The following is a 21,981-nucleotide window of genomic DNA, read 5'->3' as shown; positions in this document are numbered from 1 at the left end:
CTTATGCTGTACTGAAATTCACTTGCCCTATACTTAAAATTACTTACAATGTAATTAATTCTTTGTTTCCCATAAAAACCTGACTTGGTGCTCCCTTATTCTAGTGTACTTACCTTAAAGTATTTGCAGGTAAATATAATTACATTGTAATTTCAAATAAAAAAGTGGAAATGAAGTTTTATTACAGGGGACTTGAGCCCTTAATGATAGGCTTATTATAAGGTGTTACCTAAGAGACTAACAAAAACACTAAAAGAAATAAAAACTAAAATGAAATTTAAAAATTTCAGAGAATAAGAACTCGTGTTATTTCCAGCCGAGAAAACCAAATAATACTAACTTGAATTTTAAAAAAGGGAAAAAATTAAATAAAAATAAAGACTACTTAGACAACATCATGGTATTGCTCTATTTTAAAAATTGTGCTCCAATTTTTCTGCCCTTGTCATACTGTTCTTCTTTATTTAAGCTATTGTCATAGGCTGTGTAATGTCTTGACTACTGTGACACAACAATCACCAAACTTCTGGGATCGATAAAGTCTGTCTCACATCTTATTTCTGATGATATGTTTGGGTTTGTGATTCAGTTATCTCGCAGATAAACCACCTAAGCACTTAATTCTCGCGATACTTGGCTTATTAGCCGGCACAGACGCACGGGGTGTTGGGATGAGATGATGAGAGAGCTCCACAGGGAAGGAAAACAAGACACAGAACTGAAACCGTTAAAATCGAAAACGGGAGAACGAGACGAGACGGTAGGGAGTGCGCGCGCGTGCGTGTGTGTGAGAATGTGGGTGGGGGGATGGGGACATAACAGAAATGGGGTTGCCGTTTCCCTGAGTGACGTCACCGGTTTTCCTCACCAGAGTCAAAACAACCGTTGGCTGCGGTAAACGAAAGCTCCGTGGAAATCCGTTTGATGTGTCTGCAAACGATTATTTCTGCATCGGCTCGTAACGTGAACCGACGACGGTTTCTTAGCTTACTTAGCTTGCAGTCCCAGGATAGCTTAATGTTCCTCACTTAAGAAGCGTGGAAAAAAATAATTAATAACCCGAGCCGTCCTGTCAACAGCAGGTGCAAGAGGGATACCACACACCACCACCTCTACCGCACCTGCGGCTACAGGTAATACTGTTAGCTAGCCACACTGTTGTGACAGTAAACACGGCACGAGCAACGCTAAAGCTAGTAATATAATGCCTCGTGATAACATTAGCGAGGTGTGTTTGACCGCTCACAAGGGAAAACTGAGGCGGGGGATAAAAAGTAGTGTTTTTAAACGTTTATCGTGCGTGCAGTTTTCTGCCTGCGTGTGATATGCGTCAGTTGTTTCAAATCCCCGTGACGCAGGTATTGCAGTGGTGGTACCTGTGTGTCTTAATCAATCATATTCATCCTACCTGCTGGATACATCACTGCAGTTTGAGGCAGCAGTATATCGGGATGATTTGCATGTACGCGGTATGCAGAGAAACGACAGACTAGGCCTGGCTCGATTTGCCTACACAAGTTACGGCAAGTAATTAAGAGGGTGTGCCACACTCGTAGATAATCCAGTTGATAATAATGGGAATAGTGCTGGTTGAATTAGTAAACAATATGTGTTGCAAATTTTTACTTTTGGAGCCTGATATTTGGATTATAATCGATTTAGGAGCCCAAGCAGAATAGAAATTAGAGGAAACCTGCTTACCAATTTTTATTGATTCTTATTTTCTTTTTAAGAATTGTATCAGAACAAAATATTATCTTCATGTCAAAGAGATCATTACAAAAATCCCCAAACTGCAATAAGGCTACAGAATCTTCTCTCTCTCTCAAAAAATAAAAAAAATTAAAAAAAATGCTTTGCTACTGGAAAGATGTACAGATAATAAACTGAAAATGAGTTGCTTTTACCCACCTTTAACTTACCCTATGAAAGAAAAGTAGGTGCCCCAGATTTATGTAACATGACAAAGGGTAGGCACTTGTATTATTTACCTAATGTTTGTAACTTCACCCTTTTCTCTTTTATTACTCATTTTTATAATTTTCTTCAAAAGTGCTTTGATTCTTTGCTCATACTGATTCTGCTGGCTCTGAGCTTGCAATAGGTCATATGGGAGGCTGACCATCCGATCACTGGTTTTGAGCTGAGAAGACTGGCAATTGACCGATTTGGTGCCTGGCCGGTCAGTTGGCGCATGTCTAATACAAATGCTTAATTTAAACAACTTAGGTCAATTAATTAGGCCCAAACTGATTATAATTGTTCAATTTAATGTAATCCTTTGGTTTGTTTCTTTCCATATACTTCTCCTTAATGTAAATAGGGAATATACTTTTCCTTTTCACCAAAATGTCAGTTTACAACCTTAAAGGCTCCCCTGCAATGGTTTTTTTTTTAATGCAAACTCTCAAGAAACTTAGAGCAAAACAAAACGCATATCTGATCAAATGCACAGAGATACTGAGTGGCGATAAGGTAACCACCGCGGCATATTCATTACTTTGGTTTTGAACATAATAGCCTCTGTTTAGTATGTGTATTGCAACACTCAACATTAAATATTGACCCACTTTTTAACTGTAGTATATATTTTTTTAATTGTTTGATTTAATAGTTTCTTTACATAAAGTCTGAAAAATGGTTAGTACATGAATTCTAATGAAAAGGAAAAATTAATTTATAGAGCACTTTTCTGCTCTTGCTTGTAGTGTAGATAGAACAAAGTGTTTGTAGTGTAAAGCACTTCAATGACCAGTTGAAGTGCTTTACACTACAAGCACTTTGTTCTATCTACTTAAGCACTTTATCTAACTTACATCCCCACCTCCAGCCAATTTGGATCCAGCAATTAACCTAACAAACATATCTTTAGACTTTGGGAGGACGAACATGCGATCTCAGTACAGAAAGACACCATCTGACCAGAGGTTCAAACGAGGGATGTATCAATAATAGTAAAAAATAATAATAATATTTCATTAATGGAAAAATTAAGTCTATACATTTCTATAATAGGCAGAATCCAGCATATGTGAACATTGAGGTTATGCATGCATATAAATAACATACCAATACCATAATCCAGTAATGACATAAAATTTCAAGCAACAAGTCTTGCACATTGCAACGCCCACCCACCCTCAAACCTTTCCATTATAACAAAGCATAGAGCGGGGGCTGGACTGGGTGACACTGAATCCACCTTTAGTTACGATAAAATAGGCCAAGGCTGCTGGGGCCTTCCCAGGATGCACTAACATCACTCACTATGTCTTTTTATACCACTCTGCATTTAATCATTCGTTAGTATTATCTCTGCATGTCTTTTGTCCTGTCTTCCTCTCATCACCCATAACCAGTTGTAGCAGATGGCTGCCCCTCCCTGAGCCGGCTTCTGCTGGAGGTTTCTTCCTGTTAAAAGGGCATTTTTCTTTCCCAGTGTTGCCAACTGCTTGCTCACAGGGGGTCGTTTGATTGTTTTCTTTGTATTATTGTAGGGTTTTTACCGTACAATTTAAAGTGCCTCAAGGTGACTGTTTTTATTATTTGGTGCTATAAAAATAAAATTGAGTTAAATTGAACTGAACAAGTCTTATTGTTGATTCTAAAGTAGAAACCTAGTTTCAGTTTTAAGTTTTCTCACCAGTTGCTGAAGTGAGGAGTAAACGAGAGAGTCATAAGTACATATATAGAGAAAGTTTTAGTGCATCAAATGCATCTGTCCAGCACCTTTTGTTGCTAGGCTACACAAGGCTTCTCAAGTTTTTCTCCTTTGCTGTTATTTGCAGAGCTGATATTTTAAGTCCCATTCCTTCTGATTTCAGTTGGTTAGTGAAAGAAGAGAGAAGTGACCTTGACAAGTTCCTAAACCTGAACTGTTTTGAACAAAGAACGCAACAAAAATCAAAAAACACTTGTGTACCAAGGCCAGTTTTGGGTCTAGGACTTTTAGCACTGTGAACACTCAGCTTGATAGGATTTGTATAGAAAATAAAGCACAGATCTAGACACAAACATTTAATCTCATGTGTTCACTTTCTAGTTAAATTCACTTTCATTTAATAATAACAAATAAATAACAGTTACATTACATTCCACATCTCAGGCTTTTCATACAAAGGAAGAACTTACATTTCAGAAACTCTGATAACCATCCTCAGCATGTTTGCTTGATGCAAAAGATTAAGCACTTGTACAACAATTGACTAATCATTTTATTTTTAATTTTATTTTCCGTCTCTTCTAATGAAAGCAGCACTTCATACAGAAGCATCAGTGTAGTGTGCTTACCTGTGTATTGGCAGTGTTCGCCATCGAATGTACCCTCGCATCATTAAATGCTTATGAAGAGAAGAAAATAGACTTCAACCCTAAGTAGCCTGTGAAGGCAGCTTCATTGATTAAAATAGAAGAGAATTTCTCATATCAGATCCGGATTAAACAGACCATCTAAGGGGGGGGGGACAACAACACCTAAAGCACTTTCTGTGTTAACAGAGTGTAACACTTGAGGTCCTGCCAAAGGCTGGCTTTCATTTAGGAATTTAGATTGTGGATTTGCTGCTGTGGATGTCAGCCAGAGTTTTCATGAGGCCAGTGTTGTGGGTGAGGAAGGGTGATGAAAGGTGAATTGAGGTGAGGTGTACTGTCCTGACCTGAGTTTGATGGGAATGAGCTGATTACATATAGAATTAGCTAAAGAATAGTGATAGCTTGCGACGTCAGTGTATATCTCCTTTTGTAGATGACTTGTTCTGTAGAGCTACACCAGTAATGGTGCATATTTTAGTCTTATATATTTGTATATCGTGTACTGGTGCTTTGCTTAGAGTACAGTAGACTCTCTTCCACTTAGGCTTCAGTTTCTATCGTAGTAGTGCAAAAAAATCTACTTGCAGACATTCTTCCTTATTACTGTTTAAATTTATATCAATTAGTGATATAACTTTTTCTGTCTTAATACCTTAGGTATCTGTTGATATTGAGTACAGATTAACACCAGAGTTAAATTAATAAACTATATTCCTTACTGTGGGTAAGAGACTGGGAATCAGTTCAACATGCTTGACTTACACAGTCTCATTTGATATCATCTTCCAGTCAGCTGAACAGAGAGACCAGTGCTGTTTGGCTAGCTTATATGAATTTTTATGTTTTTATGTTTTTGTTATGAGTTATGGATCGGTGAACTTTCTTTCCAACTATACTGAAGTAAACCAGTCCTTATTACACACACTTGAAGAGTAGTATGTATACCTCAACTCACAATTATTTATTTTGGTCTTAGTCTTTACAGTATTTTCACAATCAGAAGAGATAAGTGGTGAAACAACAGCTCGGATGCCAGCTAGTAATTCAGCAATGAACGAATTTGCCTGTGCAGAGACTAGCTGCACAGACCCATGAATTGGGATGTGTGTTGCCAGGTTTTGCTGCCAGATGGTTGAAGTTCTATGTAGTGTGTGGTTGTGTGTATGAAGACTGTGTTTCATAGACAGTCTGGCAACTTGGGCAACATAAGAGGAACACAAAACTTGCTGATTTTTTTTTAGTAGAAAGTTTGCGGGTCATGCCAAATACAGAAGTTTGCCAGGAGAGTCTTGAAATATTAGAGAACCTGGGGAAAAAACCTGTTTGCAGGTATGCTTGTTAGTATGTTACAAGAAAGATATTTAGCTTTCTTTCCTTGAACAGTGGTTGGAAAATGCTGGTGTCTGAAATGTGATCTGTTTTTTTTGTTTTTTTTAAATAAAATACAACAAAGATTAAATTGTTTAAGGCAGACCTGTGGATTTGGATTTGGGTCTGTTTCTTACCTTTGCAATATTAAGAGACATGAGTGGGGATTTGAGCAGTGTAGATAGCTTAACTTGTGTAAGAACTGGCATTGCTTGTATTAGTCTTCGTCAAGCTGAAAGTGTTCCAGTTCAAAGTTAAAGCAGATGGAGCTTATAAAGTGTTGAAATTATTCCACTTTCATCACAATTTCAGAGTAAATTATGGGGGAATTCATCAAGTATTCTGTAGTTCTCAGTTGTAGCAAAGACTGTTAAAAGAGAAACACAGAGCTCTCAAGCAACCCTCAATGTCCCTGGAAGAAGTATAATTCTGGGGACAAAAAGCAATTTAAAGCTTTATTCTGGGGTGGAACTTACTGGTGATTATAGAGATGCAATTTATATGTCCCCGTAAATGAACTGACAATAAACTTAATTCAGATAATGCTTTATATCAATTGCCCAAATATGTGCTGAGAGGTGTTGTATAGTTACAACACCTTGTAAGTATAGTTCTTCTAGTTACATTGAGTTCAAAATCCCATACTGTGCTCTATGTACTCAATATCATGGTTCAACAAACTTAAGAGTGAATCTCAGTTGTTTTTATCCTTTTGGATGCACTTCTAAGCTTGTCTTAGTTAAGTCACTCTTTCAGAAATGCATTTCCATGGTAACACTACTTAAATTATGGATAGACAAATTAAAAATGGAAAAATTGTATATTTGCTTTAAATCCCAGTTTACTCGTCCATCAATATCACTACATTGCATTGTGGAGTATACATGCCAATGTAGTGTCTTGTGCTTGCAAACTATAATATTCCCTTCATATTGAGATTGCTCATATACTGAAAAAATATTTTAAATTTATATATTAAATTTTTTTACTAAGTAGTAAGTTTGTTTATTATTTTGAACGCACATTGTTTTCTATAGGTGTGGCAACTGATGCTCTTGGATACACTATCTCAAAATTATAGTGAGAACATCACTTCTGCAAAACAAAGTAAATAATAAAAACAGGGTTCTGCTGTTATGTAACACATTCGTTGAATGCTGCCACTCGCTATGTGTCTGCCTCCACTGAGTCTTTTTCTCTTTTCTTAAAGTTTCTTTTCCTTATTTGTATTTTTTTGTCTTTGTTGTTGCCTCTGAAATGAAAGGGCATGAAATAAATGTTGTCTGGCAGGTGCTTCCCCTGGCATGGTTGGTTCATCATTGCAGTACATGTCACCATAGCAACAGCCACCCTAGTGACAAGGGGTTGCCACTGTCTGGACATTCCTCTCCTCTCCTCAACTCAACTCAGTCCAGGCTATGCTTCACAGATTAAGGTTGAAGCTAACCAAAGCTTTATTGAATAACAAGCTTAATCCAAAGTTGTATAGTGTCTATAAAAAGAATGTTATCCCCTTGGATGTAATTACTAGGGCTGAAAGTCATTTATTTTTCTCTTCTAAAGTAGTGCCATTATGATAGTCTTTATGCCTCAGTTTCACAAATATCAACTGGATTTCAAGAACGAGGTCTCTTTCTGTTGAACAAAAGGACACAAAAGGAACCATCTGAATAAGTAATATTGTAAATGAAATGTTTGATTTTTGTCTTCTGTAACACAAGCACCTTATCTTATGGTGTGAATTTGATTGATTTTAATTTTTAGACATTTCAGAAATAGACATTTAAGAACTAGAAAAAAGTATGATGAATAAATTCCAAACATTAAAACTACAGCAAGAGATGTTCCCATAGGGTTAATATATTTGCCAACAAAATTAATAGGTTAGATGTGCTGGGGTAAAAAATTGACTATTTAACTAGTCTAAAAATAAGAGAGCACACACACTTTATGTGCATTTAAGTTGTTTGAAAACAAAAATGTATTTCTTTATAATCAGATAATCAAATCTTATTTCTAAGTTTGCTGAAATATGTGGCAATTCGACACTAAAGTGGCCGATGTTTACTGTGTTAGCGTAAGCACCCTACTTTCTTACAGGTTAGCATCCGTGCACCTTTGCAGAACACGGTTGAGTGGTCTTTGCCATTTTGCTCTGGCACAGCCTCTTACTGATTTAGATCAAAGTAGTGCAGAACCATGATGTGATATTTACAACTTCAGGGCAGGACAGTAGCCATCGTAGGTGGCTGCCTAAAATCTTAAAACCAACAGTTGGCTGGTGATGTACCTGTATAAAATGTGAATATGCTGACTAGAAACTCCAGTTTAATTGTATAGTTGATTAGTTGATTGATTAGTTGCTCACATACCTAATTACATTGTATTTGGATGGTAAAATATTAAACATCCTCAAATCCAAGGTCATTTTCAGGTATTATCAAAGGTGCAAAAATGTACATTATTGATTGTTTTCAATAATTAAACAAAATAACGGCATAAAACAGGTGCTATAATTTCTTAAATCCAAAGTGTTAAACAAAAAGTTATCATTTTGACATTTGAGACATATGACATGTTTGAAATGTGAAAGTAGATATCCTGCTGTTGATTAAATGAATCTCTGAGCTTTGATTACCAACAAACCTAAATGTGATGAACTAGTCTGCATTTGTTCATTTGCTCGCTGACTAGTCACGACTCTGCTGCTTCAAAATGTATTAAAAAAAAGAAAGAAAAGAAAAATCCCTGTGTCACCTACTAGGGTGTGTGCGCATCTGTGGGTCTATTCCAGCATTCGCTCTGACGCTGCAGACCCCACAAGTGTCTGCAGCATTGCAGACAGTAGCTGATCTGAATACTGATTTCCAGCTAGATAGCATTGACTACTAGCCTAGCTCCCGTGGTGCTGATCTTCATTCAAGCTGAGCAGCGTAGTGTCGTTGCGGGGTTTTGTAATACAGTGTAGTAGGGTGCATCTGAGGTGAACGCAGCAGCTATGCAGAGAGACAAAGAGAGGGGAGGGAGAGCAGGAGTGAGACGACAGAGAGGTGCAGAGATTTGCAGAGAGAAAGGGAGCGTGAGAGCATCCCTAACTGCCGTTGTTGCTATTTATAACCAAGCCCTACTCCACAGTCCTGAGAAGCTCTCTCACCTCCCACATACGTTCAAATCAGCCCACACATACCCACACACACACACATTGAAAAAAATTATTTGATATACAGAAATACATTGAAGGCAGAGCGCTAGATTGGCTTATGTATGGTGCACAACCTGCTAACCAGGACAGACATATCTGTGAATGAATGAGTTCTTTAGCTCTGGGATTTTGGTTTGGCAGTCAGTGTCAGGTTTTTTTTTTTTTTGGCTTCATTGACAGTTCTGTAATAATTCATCTTGTTTATCAGAGAGAGTGTTGCGTGGATAAAAAGAGGAACTGGGTGTATGATTGGGTGGAGAGAGAAGGAGAGGAAGCAGCCCTCCCAACAACTAGTTGTTTGTCTTGTCAGAAAAGGACTTATGAGAGGAAGAGGGGACCAGCAAGAGAGGAAGAAAAATAAACCCATCTCTACTTTTTTCTGTATTATTATTTTTCTCTCCTTTCACTTCCTTACAGGCTGAGTCACTGCTGGTGAGGAGGAAGGTCTGGAGAGGGAACGAGAGAGGAGGAGGTGGAGGAGGAGGGGGAGAAGAAGAAGAAGGAGAAGAAGTAGGGAGGGAGCTGAGGAGATAAGCCACAACAGGAAGCAAGTCGACACACACGTACAATATACATACACACCGCGTGTTTGTGTGTGTGTGTCTAAGAGAGAGGCTGCGCGAACGAGAGGGTGAACGGGAAAGGAAGGGAGGGAGAGTGACGCGGAGGCTGGGAGAGCCGGCCCCCCTCCTCTCCTCTCCTCCTCCTCTCCCTCTCTTTCTCTCCTCCTCTCCTCTCCTCCCCTCCTCCCTCTCTCTCTCTCAGTGGAGCAGGCGTGCAGCGGCATCAGACTCGGCGTGAAGGAACCATGAGCGATGTCACCATCGTTAGAGAGGGATGGCTCCAGAAACGGGGTAAGTACATCCAGTACCTCTCTTCTTCTTCTACACCCCTCCCCTGTGCTTCTGCCTCCTCTCTTCTTCTTTTCCTCTGCCTCTTTTCTAGACTGAGGGCCTGGCTGTGCCTTTCCACATGTGCTGGTGGGAGGATGTGAGTGTTGCGATTGTGTGTGTGTCTGTGTATGAGTGATAACATGGATGTCTGATTATGTAGTATGAGACTGTACATGAGTGTGTGTGTCTTTGTATATTATAAGCTTGCCTGGCTGTGTTTGCTAAGCCACTATATGCCCCTCTCAAGTTGTGACTGAAAGGACTGTGCATGGGTATGTGCTTAAATTTGTATGCACAAGTGTATATATGTGTGCACTTAACAACATCTACTGGGCTAGTGTGTAGTGTTCTTTTTCTGTTTTGTTTTTTTTGTTGTTGTTTTTTTATGCCAGTGTCTCTGCTTGTCTGAAATCCAGTTAGTTCTGTCTCTCTGCGGTGTTATTGAAAACAGAAGTTTTAAGTTCATAGCGTGGTGTCATTGGGAGTCATATGATGTGGGGTTGAGGGGATAGTTGGGGTGGAGTCAGGGTGTGTGTGTGTGTGTGGTGGGGGGGGTTCACTGACAGCACATCCTGTTTATAGCAAAATGAATGAGAAATGGGAAAATTTTGCAATAGCTGAAGAACATGTGGCAAAAAATAGTACTTCCCTGTCCTCAAACATTCACAGCTTATGCTCACTCAGTGGTAGTCACAACACAAAAGAAGGCATTTGTAGCAAGGCCAGACTGGGCAGAATTGGCCAAGAAAGTGCTATAGAGTAGCTCTGTGATGAATGCATCACTGACTGGTAGACACTTCAGGACTTTTTTTTTGTTTTTCTCCTAAACCACAATTTCATGGGGTCGTGTGTCTGCCTGAGGGATACGACTAAGTGTATGTGAATGTCTTTTAGAAGGAGTGCTTCAGGGGTAGAACAAGGGGATTTCCAGTCTTTTAGGCCAATGAGCAGCATCCTCTTGACTGTGATGCTGTTTTAGGAATGTGTAACAGAAACTCTTGAACAGGAAGTGACATGGGTACATAACAGACAGCAGGTTTCTGGGTATTGTAGGCTCAGCCTACAGCACAGCAGGAGTATATGCTGCTCCTACTACATGGACTGGATTATCGCTCTCTCACTGTGTCAGACACTCAAAAACAATCTGTATTACGGTAGTAAAAAAGAGGGGCAAATCGTTGTCAATATACGCCAACATGCCAGTATGATTCTCAGACAGTCGTCTGTGCATATTAAGAGGAACACATCGCCCCCAGTCACGACGCAGCAATACTAGTGCTTGCAGTGAGAGGGAGAGAGAGATAGAGGTTAGGGAGGAAAGAAGGGGTGTTTGTTTGTGTCAGGAATATGAATGTTTGTCTGCATCATATGCTAAATCTTTCTCTGTGTTTGTGTGTGGAGTGAAGCAAGGTCAGGGTGCTGACTCACTGTCCAGGTCGTGATACAGCAGACACTGCAGTCTTAGTCATTAAACAGCTTTATGCTGAAATAAAATGGCAAGATAGGCCAATGCAGAAAGTTAAACTTCCACATACACAAAACTTTGTGCTAATATGATTGCATTCAGTTGTGCTCTCACTGTCTGGAAGAGCCTGTACTTTCTAACTCTTCTAACGTCTTTTTGTTTTGAACTGAGTGACAGTGACAATAGACACAGAGACTAAAACACTGAACCTCTGGAGTTTTAGAATCTCTCTGTATAAAGGAATGAGGCTCTTAAGTGCCTTTGAAAACCTCTAGTTAAAAAAATTGTAAAAACAGTTTTCCTGTTTTTGTTCTAGTCAGTATGAGAGCAATACCTAAATAACTGCTGGGTTTGTGTATAGTTTCTGCTTAGATGAGTACTGATGTGTTTGTCTTCCTGTTACTAATTCAGTCTTGTTTGTGTATTCCATAATTCAGGTTGTATTTTTGGTAATCTTGTAATTGATCATTTTAGTTTAATTTTATTCTCTCAGTTCAGGTCTACAGCAGCTGTTAAGTATGTAGTTCCAATATGGTAAAATCTTGCTATCAAAAACAACTTGATGTTAATTAGTTGGAAAAACTCTGCTTGCGTACAGAAATTTTCTTTTAATAATAAGCAGGTTGGTTGAATATTTTGGTTGTTGTTTTATTTGGTCTGATTGCTGATAGCTCAGGCTTGGTTCAGATATAAAAGAGCTTTATAAAGACTGTTGTTTGTACGTTTGCTGATGATATAACTGTTCTAAAGTTGTAGATATGTATGTCCATTGGATAAATAAAACGGACAGTTTTGTCTTCTTTTAATTTAACCAGATTAGCTAAAAGACAACTATGATAAGAAATGTCTGATTTTTATTTATTGTTTTATGCTACTCTTTCCTCTGCTTATAAATTAGAAATGATTGATTAGGAGAAAGCATTTACCCTTCAAAATATCAGTGACGGTCATGACTTCTTGCTCATGGACTTCGAAGGGACTATGTGTACCTGTGAGTTTATTTGACAAGTTGGTGTCTGTATACACTTATTTCTGTAGCTTATATCTGTATATGTATGCCCAACTGCACCAACCTCAGTCAACCTTTTTAACCTGTACTGTAACTATATCAGAGCTTCAGGATGCATCCTTACTTTCCGTATTGCCTTTCTACTTCAAACAATGAGACCAATTTGAAATACAAAGTGTTTCATAAACACTGAGTAAAAGATCCATAAGACATGAAAGAAATGCACAAGAGATCGCATAAAATAAAGCGTAATGAAATGTAAATGTAATAAAAGCATAAAGTTACGCAAAGTTAAGATGAATTATCTTTGTAATCTTGCAACCCAGAGATAAGCATCAAGAGCTTTACCTCTACAAAAACAGAGTGCACCATGTCCTTAGATGACCGAGCCTTTGAATGCTTACTCGCTCACTACCACAATGATGATTTCCTTCCTCCTTTCATTGAATCAGAGTGGGGAGTGCATTTGGCTGCATTATGTCTTTATCAATGGAAGTAAAAAAAACAGTGGATTAATCCCGTAAGCTGCCACACAATGCGTCATAAAAGGAACAGATGGAGAAGTAAACCAAAATCATTATGGAATTAAAACAACTATAAATTTTAAAAATATTTAAATAAATTATTAATTTCTGAAAATAGGTGCAAGTGTAACCTTGGAAGGACACTGTATTGTGTTGATTATCTGTGGGTAACAATCAATATTTAAATGCCTAACAGAGCTGTTTTAGTTTAGCTTTAATATCTAAATCTTGAAGTATACCTGTCTTCTTTTCTGCCAAAGCTGGGACTTTACTTTCTGACAACCTATATGAGGCCACAGAGGTCACACAGTAGTTGTGGATAATGTTACCTCCATCAGCATCAACCCACACAGCAGTCAGCACAACAGATGGGTAGGAGGGAGGAGAAACACTGGAGGAGGGAGGACAGGGTGAAAAGCATTGTCTTTTCTTTGACACTTTGTCCCATGTGAAGTGCTCTTCCGTAAAGCTAATAATCTCAAAACTATATCAAAGTAGAGTTAGGCTTCTTGCAGACTTGTTTGATCATTATTTATCTCCCAAGAGATAGAGGAGCGATACAGGTTTTTTTTTCAAACAACTTAGATTTATTTTTACATGACACTTAAAGAATATAGATGCATTTAGAAAAAAATGTTTAAAGAAAATGCTATGAAAACTTACTGTTGAAGTCAGAAGGGAAACACAATATACTGCAAATATATGCTGCAATTTTTGCAAACAATATGTTTCCTTCTTTAAATTTCACTCAGCTTCATTTAAAAGTATAAATCTTGTATTTCTGCTAGGAATTAAAAATATAAAAAGGGCATCAGGCTAGTTCAGTTCAAATACCTCTTTGCATATCACTTCTATTCCCATAAGCTGTAAGAAACTAGAAATTATACTACAAATACACATCCATGTTTTCTCGAATGCAGTCATCTTAATAATATATGAATCATCACCACAGGAAGGAACACTTCTCTTTGTTCTTCCTCTCTGAGTTCAATAATTTTGTAGTGGAAATTATTGATTTCTTTGACTGCATAATGGAGGGAAAAATCAAGAGGTCAAACGAGGCTACAGGCTCGGACATATGGTCTCGATTGTGTATTGGTTATGATATTATATTATAAAAGGAATTGAATTACATTGCAGCAATTAAATTACATTGCAGCATCCTACACATTCACAAAAATGTTTGTTCTTCATAACTTCATTTGTATCTTTAGCTCTGCTCATGCTGCTCACGTTGCCTGTATCTTTCCATCGTTTGTTTGGAAATGACATAATACGGAACCCAGGAAGTAGCTGCATTAGATATTCAATGTGTCTCTTTATGAAAATCCATTTATCTGTCCCCAGTGAAGTGGCTTTCCTCAAAGCTACTGATCTCTAAACTATGTCAAAGTGGAGTGTGTCTTGTTACAGACGTGCTATGAAGTGGTCAGGATCAATAATTCTTTGTTGATAGAATCAAGGGGATGTTGTACATACTCGTCCTTGTGCAGTTTCACATTAGGCTTTTCACGCAACCTGTCTGCATCTCACCACTCTCTTATGAGACACTGAGCTGCAATAAGGAACAGCACACCTGTCCTTTCTGCACTCTTTCCTCTTGTACAGTCTCTTAAAATTAATCCCTCTGGGAACTGTACGTGCTATACTGTATACATTGGGCTGCTGTGGGGTTCATTGGGTGCAGTGCAGTGAGGCAGCCATCTTGGCTCAGTGAGTTCAGTGAGTTCAGTGATGCTGGAGGGAGGCTGGCTGGATCAGGTGGCAGTGCCAGATCTCTGATATCAATCACCAGCCGCTGCTGCCTCTGCTACTGTCTGCTGTGTCGCCTTTCTCTCTTCTCTTCTCTTCTCTTCTCTTCTCTTCTCTTCTCTTCTCTCTCATTTCCATGTACCATTATTCATCCCCTCTTTTTCTCAAACTTATTCTACAGGCCAATAGTAGACACACAGACAGTGAAGGCTTTGTTATGAATGGCATCCTCTTGCACATCCGGAGGAAGTGTACGCTCCAGTGTGGCTTTACAAACTGTCTCCATTGTCCTGAGAATGACTCACTCTACACTGCAGAGAATGGCAGACAGCCAGGCAGTCAGACAGACTGACAGCACAGTGCAGACAGACTAGTCTGCAGAGCCTACAGACGAACAGCAGAGAGACAGTTTGTGACAGGTAGAGCCAATATGGAACAGAGGAAGCCAACTTGTGAACTAAAAAGACCTGCAGCTAGCACGTGTGGACACAAAGTGTAGATGGATAACATACACAGATAACTTTGTGTTTAGCTGGAATATATGTTTTTTGGTTTTTGGATTATGTCTGTGTTAGCGTTACACTGCCTCAGCATAACCACGGATAAATTTTGCGAGTTGTGAGCTCAATGGCCTGAAGCAATATAACTGTCAGCTCAGTAAGATCGGCTGAAGCATCCCTATAAAAGCCATGCACAAGGACACTCCTGGAGTAATGGATGGGTGTGTGAATGAATTAATGTAGAGTTAGGCAGTCTTGGATAAATGAATGAGTGAATCAATGAATGGAGTGCTGATCACTGCAGATGAACAGCTTGGACAGAGGAAGTGAGCGGGGAGTAAAGGAGGAGAGGTTGAATAATGGGATTAGTTTGCAGCTCAGGATCATCAATATGCTGACCTCAAACATTTGATCACACTGTGGGTGGATGCACATATATTCACACATGTACACTTCACAAGGTTATTGTTAGTTATTATTTATCACTACTCTGAAAATCATTGTCAGAATCCAAATTTTGCTTAATGCACCCTGCTTACATGCTATACATTATCCCTCCTTTCACTTGATTAGTAATAAGTGTGATCAGAAGCACCCTCAGCTAAACATATTGTCTGTCATCTGCTGCTAATAATTAAACAAATTATACAGTTTGTTATCAATGTTAGAATTTAATACATATATAAATTAATAATTCATTTATATAAAGGTGCTACTGTGTATATATAAGAATGTGACTCAAGCTTGTTAGACATTTTCATGGTCACGCAACACAAATCCAACAACTAACAGATGTTATATGATGGATTTCTTTAACAACATGGTTTATGCCACTTGCACCAGTAAGGCTATTGTTGAATATTGTTGCCAATGCTTGCTTCGTTTTTCAAATTTAGCCCAGACAATGTTTTTTTAAGGGAAAAAACCTTTATGTATCCTAGATTTCCTACACGCCTCAGGTTCCTCCACAAGTATTTTCCCTTGTTCCAAAGGGAGCCTGGAGATGTGTCTTTAGTTTAATAAGATCTGTTGACAGCAGCTGCACTGTCCTCACTTGACAAAGCAATTTGAGTTTAAGTGGAAACCAGAATCTATGTTTAAATGTGCTAACACAGATTAGACTAATAGGGTAGTGTGTGGTTTAACATCTTGAGGTTATTGAGAGCTGGTGGGAGCAGGCTTTGGGTTGATTAGAGAAGGCAGGTTACAGTGGGGGTTGGTTTGGCTGATTTGGGCCAACAGATTAGTTCCTAGTCGCTAGCAGCTAATGTAAGTGTTACAGTAGCTGACAGAAGTATTACCCCAGAGTGAGACTGTTTTGGCTTTTTATGTGGCCATTTTTTTTTTCTTTTCCAGTTTTGACAAAATTTTAATCCATAGCTTGATATGATATTAAAACTTCTGAAAAATAATAGTCTACTGTATTTAATAAAACCCTGTAATGAGACCTTGTACAGCTCCATTTCAAACTAGTTTTTCTCTCCAGTATCGAGTACTACAGATAATCAGATATACTGTCTGTTTGTGCCTTTTTAAATAATAGAACAGCACAGTCTGATCGTATGTCTTAGAACTGCTTTTCACACTGACAACAGGACGACACTAGCCAGGCTGTTGCTTACCACAGCTGACAAAATGATTACTGCTCCAGTAACAGTGTGTGTATGTTATTTAGTATGTCCATGCTGAAAATTTCCCTAGAAACTGTTTTTGGTGCCCAGTTTTTTCTCTGTGATGATTTTATTCTTGTATGATTTTTTTTTCACATGCTGAAGTTTCAAATAAGATAAGGATGAATTAAGAAATGCTTTATCCCCTGTTTGGGGAAAAATGGATGTTGCAGTTGATTTGGGTGCAGCAAGAATAAATCAGGTGTATAACACAACAAAGGTGTTTTCAGCAGAACCAAAATGGTCGACAGTGGTGTACATCTGTTTGCTCAAAGCAACTGGACAGCATCCTTGATGCATTTCTCTTCAATTTGTAGCACAGAGCTCTTTGTTGCCTCATTTTTAAGTCCGAGCATGAGCTCCACAGAGCATCGTCTGTTACAGAAGCCAGGAAAGAGGTTTTTGTGGTTATTGGAGCCCCTTTTTAAAATTTTTATTCAGCATTTCTGAATCTGACTGATGGCTATTGGTTTGGTGACTTAATAGTTGAGCTGCATGTTGATGTTACAGTGATCATGGTTAAAGGGTCAGTCAGTCTATTTATAACTTCCCACCTGTAATCTGTCCCTGACGGGATTAACAGAGCCACTAGCTTCAGCCTGCTGTGCCACACAGACACGCTGAAAATGTCACACATGAATAAATACATGCATTAATAAAGGTATAAAGGTGTACAGTGCATGCAGACCAGAGAAAATGCATAAAATGTGACCATGTTTTTTTTTTTACTGCACGTGTACATGTTTGTTTGCATGCATTTTTCTTATTGGTATACACATGTTTCACAGAATCTTGGTTATTTGGCCTGACTAAAAACAGAAGAAGACGACACCAAACAGTGACAACATTTTTTCATCCTCCCTCAGACTCCTCCATCTATGGTTGCCAATCTCCAGTCATTAATTAGCTGTCCATGATAAAATTCCCCATTCCCAATCTGACACTAGTGTAGAGCAGTGGACAGCAGTGGTAATCATGTCAGCAAGGCTTGGCTCAATGTTCTGAGGGGGCTAAATGGCCCCCATATGGTCCACTGGCTGGGACCCGCTCTTCACCATGCTCTCATTAAACTACTGCTTAATATACCAAGGTAAAGAAACACACACACACACACACACACAGACTAATGCATACTCTCAGCTGTAAGAAACAAATCAAGGCATTTGACAAGGGATTGGACACAAAGGGACAGGAGGACAAGGAGGTGGTGTTTGTTTCTGTGTTTGTGTGTACATGTGGTGTGTGTGTCTGTGTTTTGAGAGAGTGACGCTGTACAATTGTTGACTTGCCATCTGTCATCAAGCAAAGAATTCTGTGTGTGTGTGTGTGTGTGTGTGTGTGTGTGTGTGTGTGTGTGTGTGTGTGTGTGTGTGTGTGTGTGTGTGTGTGTGTGTGTGTGTGTTTGCGTTTGCATAGACAGGAAAGATGAGACAGAAAGAAAGAAACAGTGAGTGAGGTGCAGATGTCTCACAGCATAGCGGCTGGAACATGAGGTTCAACAGCAGACTGCTGTATGAGAGGAGGTGGAGGGGGAGAACTGAGAAGAAAAGATGACGAACATCTGCCATATTCAGATATTGCTCCGTGGTTTGAGTGTTTCCACAAAATATTTTGAGCTGGAATAGGCCTGGGACATTGCCTGCTTATTAAGTAGTTTGCAGGACTAGACTGGCAAGTTCACAAATATTCTTAAGTATTTAACCAAAAATGCGATTTTTATCTCCCTTCACCAACGTTTTGTTTCACTGGGCGTATGTCTTTGTTGGTGAAATACTCTGTGGAGAAACAGATGAGCCATTTGACACGGAGAGCAAACAGTTGAACAAGTTGGTGCAACTATAAACCTCAAGAAATATTTTAAAGTCAGATAAATCGTACTGCTTGTTAGCTGGTGTTCTTTGTCTGTATATTGGAGTTTTTCTATACTTAAGTCATCTATCATTTCCTCTTTACTGTTAGGAGAGTGACATATATAATGATTTGTTGCCTTCACTTTTTGATTGATCACTTGTTTGGAAGCTTTTTCTTTTGCAATTACAGTAGTTAGCTGTTACTGACTGGGAACTTTTCCCCATTGTAGTGAATGAATTTTAACATAACTGCGTGTGAAAACTTTGGTTTGATTTTAGTCTGGCATATGTATTTTTTAATCTTGTTTGTAATTTTCAGGAAGTGCAAGTAGCAGATTTAATACTTAATATGAATGTTTTGAGTTAAATGAAAATTAAAGGATTAATTTTCATTAGTAATTGGCTAAAACTGATTACAGTATAGATGACACACATATAGCCATCTTTGTTTCTTTTTAACTGTGTGAGAGGCCTAAGTGCCTGATGCTGGCCAGCTGAGGTGGACAAGTTGTCAAAAACAGCCTCTTAGACAGAAAGGCGTTAAAAAATGACAAGCACCAGCTCCCAGGGACAGAGAGAAAAGTGTTTGCTGTAGTTAAAGTGATATACTGTCTGCCACCTCAAGGTGTTACAGACAGGCAAGCGGTCACTAATTGCAATCACACTGTGATTCGTTTCCCCAAAGTCTGTAATACTTCCTGAATTTACACTGCCAAATTTTAAATAAGCAATCCATCCATCCAGGCATCCATTCATTGATCAACCAGGTTGAGTCATGGGGGCAGCAGTCTAAGGAGAGATGCCCAGACCTCCCGAGGATGGGAATGCAGAGGTGAAGTAATTTCTTCAGCATCCTTGGCCTGCCTAGGGGTCTACATCTGGTTGGAGATGCCCAAACCATGTCCAACCGAAACTAGACGCCTAGTTTATTCTTGCCATTGTCATGAGCAGAACTTAGGGTGAGCCCCTACCAATGGAAGCTCATTCTGGTATCTGAGGTCTTGTGCTTTTTGTCTCTAACAGAATTATAGACAGCTTTACTTTGCTTTCACCCTTACCTGTGAAAGCACAAGTCTCTTGTTGTGGGCACAACTGGGGCGCCACTGTTTCCACAAGACCCTGAAAATATTTTTTTAAGGCTTACGCTCAAGTCTTTTATTGAACTGAGTTGTGGTGTCTTTATGAGACATCGGGAAGTTTTAGTTGCAGGTGAACCAAAACAAATATGATTTTCGTTCAGACGACGAGGAGTGAGTAATTGTGAGGGGAATTGAATAAGTGTTACATTTTAAAAGCTTTATGAACTGCAGTCTGTCACATCCCTCTATATCCATTATCCTTGAATTCAGATGTAAACAACTATATTACTTATGTACTTCATCACATAAAAAACTAAATAAAGTCTCTTTTCTCTGGTTATTTGTTGGCATCGCAATTTCTGAGTTGCAAGAACAAAGTTTAGTGAGAAAATAATAAAAAGTGTGTGAATGAGCTGTGCTAAATATGCCCACAGTGAATTCACCGTAATAGACAGATGGGCACACACTAAGGCAGGTGGAGAGACAGACAGGTAAACAGGCAGGACGGAGAGGAGAGCAGAGAGCAGCAGTTAGTGAGGTGGAGAGCACTTACTGTCGGCCCTTCAGTGCAGCACATGAATGGACCCTTTGAATGAGGCGCGGCTGGGCTGGTGTGTGTTGGGGGCAGTACTGGTGCAGGGGAGGCGGTGCTCTTGACAATACTTGGGGTATAGTACTTGATTGTTTACTCTTGCCTGTGGGGCTGAGCTATTGTGCTCTAGTGTGTATGCGTGCATGAGTGTGTATTTGTGGTTGCAGAGTAGTGTGTATGTGTGGTGGTGTGTATAAAGTTTACAGGCATTCAAGGAGACAAACGGCACAGTGCTTCTCTGTTGATCTAGAAGAGTATAGGGGCTTCACAAATGATCAGGGAGGGGGTCTTATGTTGGCCACACAAACACTCACATGCACACATAATGCCAGCTGCCGCCCTTAGCCCCAGCCCAGTATTTCTGAATTAATAATACAGGGCCAGCCACTCTGGAATAATGGTGATTTACACACACACACATCCATGCACAAAGCTTTGCACCTGTTCACCACTGCTTAACTGGACAGGGTTGGGCTTCACCACCACACGCACACACGCACACACACACGCACATCCACACCCCCCTTGAGTCTGTTGTGGGCAATAGTTAGACAGCTGTGTCTATCTCCTGACCCTCCCCTTCTATTTCTGATGGCAAGCTATTCTCACTGAATGATTGGTCCAGTTGTGTTACTTTGTTCCCCTGATTGGATAGTTTTATATCCAATGAGGCAAAGAAACAGGATAATAATTTGAATATGAATGTCAGATTTAAATGGGGACCCTCAAAGCTATGCACTTCTAAGTGTTAATGCACAGTATGAATATAGCAAATACTGAATGGGGGGAATGCAACCCGTTGTAAAATTGTGAGCCCATACTGGTATTGTTTTTTTGTTTACTATTATTGTATTTTTATTTTTAGTATTCATATTTACATTTTTTCATATTTTATGTTCAGCACTTTGGTCAGTGCTAGCTGTTTTTAAAATGCTCTGTAAGTAAAGTTGACTTGGCTTGTTCCTCCTTTTGCTCCAGACTAACAAGTAAAATCTTTGTAACTTAGCTTTTTAAAACCTTAAACCGCTTCATCATTTTCAACATTTAACCAGATAAACAGAGAAATGTCAAGAAGGGACATTAGTGTATTGCAGCAGAACCAGACTAGTCATCAGGAAACCACTGATAACTTTGGTGTTGTTATGATGATTTTCATTTGTAAACAGGGCCTCTCAGGCATGAACTAACTGAAAGTAATAGTTGAGGGAAGTAAATTGCCTTTTTTGAAACAATTTAAAAATATATTTAGACCTGCTAAAGATTTAAATTATATTTATATTAAAAGCAAATGAGAAATATCTATACAGCATTTAATTACTGCATTAAATGTAATTGCCAGTCATACAAAAATAAAGAAATCCAGGGTGCTAACACACAATGCCTCAAGGAGAGAAAAAGAGGAGCAATATACCAACAATCAGTACAATATGATTAGCCTGCTTATTGGCTGTGTGTGTGCCTTTCCTAATCTCATTGGATCCACCTCTTTCTGAACACAGGCAGCATGTCATTCCTAATGTTATCGGGTGTTTGAATGCAAAGGATTTTTTTTTCTGGTTAGCTCAGATTGTATTTTTACCTTCTTGATGTGCGAGAAGACATACAAACACATCAGTCTTCGTGTTTTCAGTGACATGCTGCCTGGGTAGTTGTGCGTGTGGGGGTGGATGGTTATATATAAAAATGTATTTTGGCGGGGCAGACCATCTGACTGAGCTGTTTTGAATATTGTTGACAGAATTTACAGATTTAAACCTGGATTGTCC

At 39.0% G+C, this 21,981-nt stretch overlaps 1 protein-coding gene across 8 annotated transcripts in view; it reads left to right on the top strand.

The window, feature by feature from the left end:
• The first annotated feature begins 651 nt into the window (after window positions 1-651).
• Window positions 652-21,981, top strand: part of akt3a (AKT serine/threonine kinase 3a) — a 61,990-nt gene continuing 40,660 nt past the window's right edge. For 7 of the 8 annotated variants that reach the window (XR_014923553.1, XR_014923558.1, XR_014923557.1 and 4 more), the window contains exons 1-2: window positions 781-1,133; window positions 9,299-9,735. Coding sequence is in view for 2 of the 8 variants with exons in the window: in XM_085477295.1 (XP_085333421.1) it covers window positions 9,690-9,735 (46 nt within the window). In the remaining 6 variants the exon portion in view is untranslated. Of the gene's footprint in view, window positions 761-780; window positions 1,134-9,298; window positions 9,736-21,981 lie in introns of those variants that run through there. The other variant, XM_085477296.1, reaches the window with a different exon arrangement.

This window comes from Copadichromis virginalis, linkage group LG13 (genome assembly GCF_057382275.1).
Source record: "Copadichromis virginalis isolate Kocher_CV1m ecotype Utaka linkage group LG13, C_Virginalis_male_GT1.1, whole genome shotgun sequence".
Taxonomy (NCBI): domain Eukaryota; kingdom Metazoa; phylum Chordata; class Actinopteri; order Cichliformes; family Cichlidae; genus Copadichromis; species Copadichromis virginalis.
This window is presented reverse-complemented; position numbering and strand designations above follow the sequence as displayed.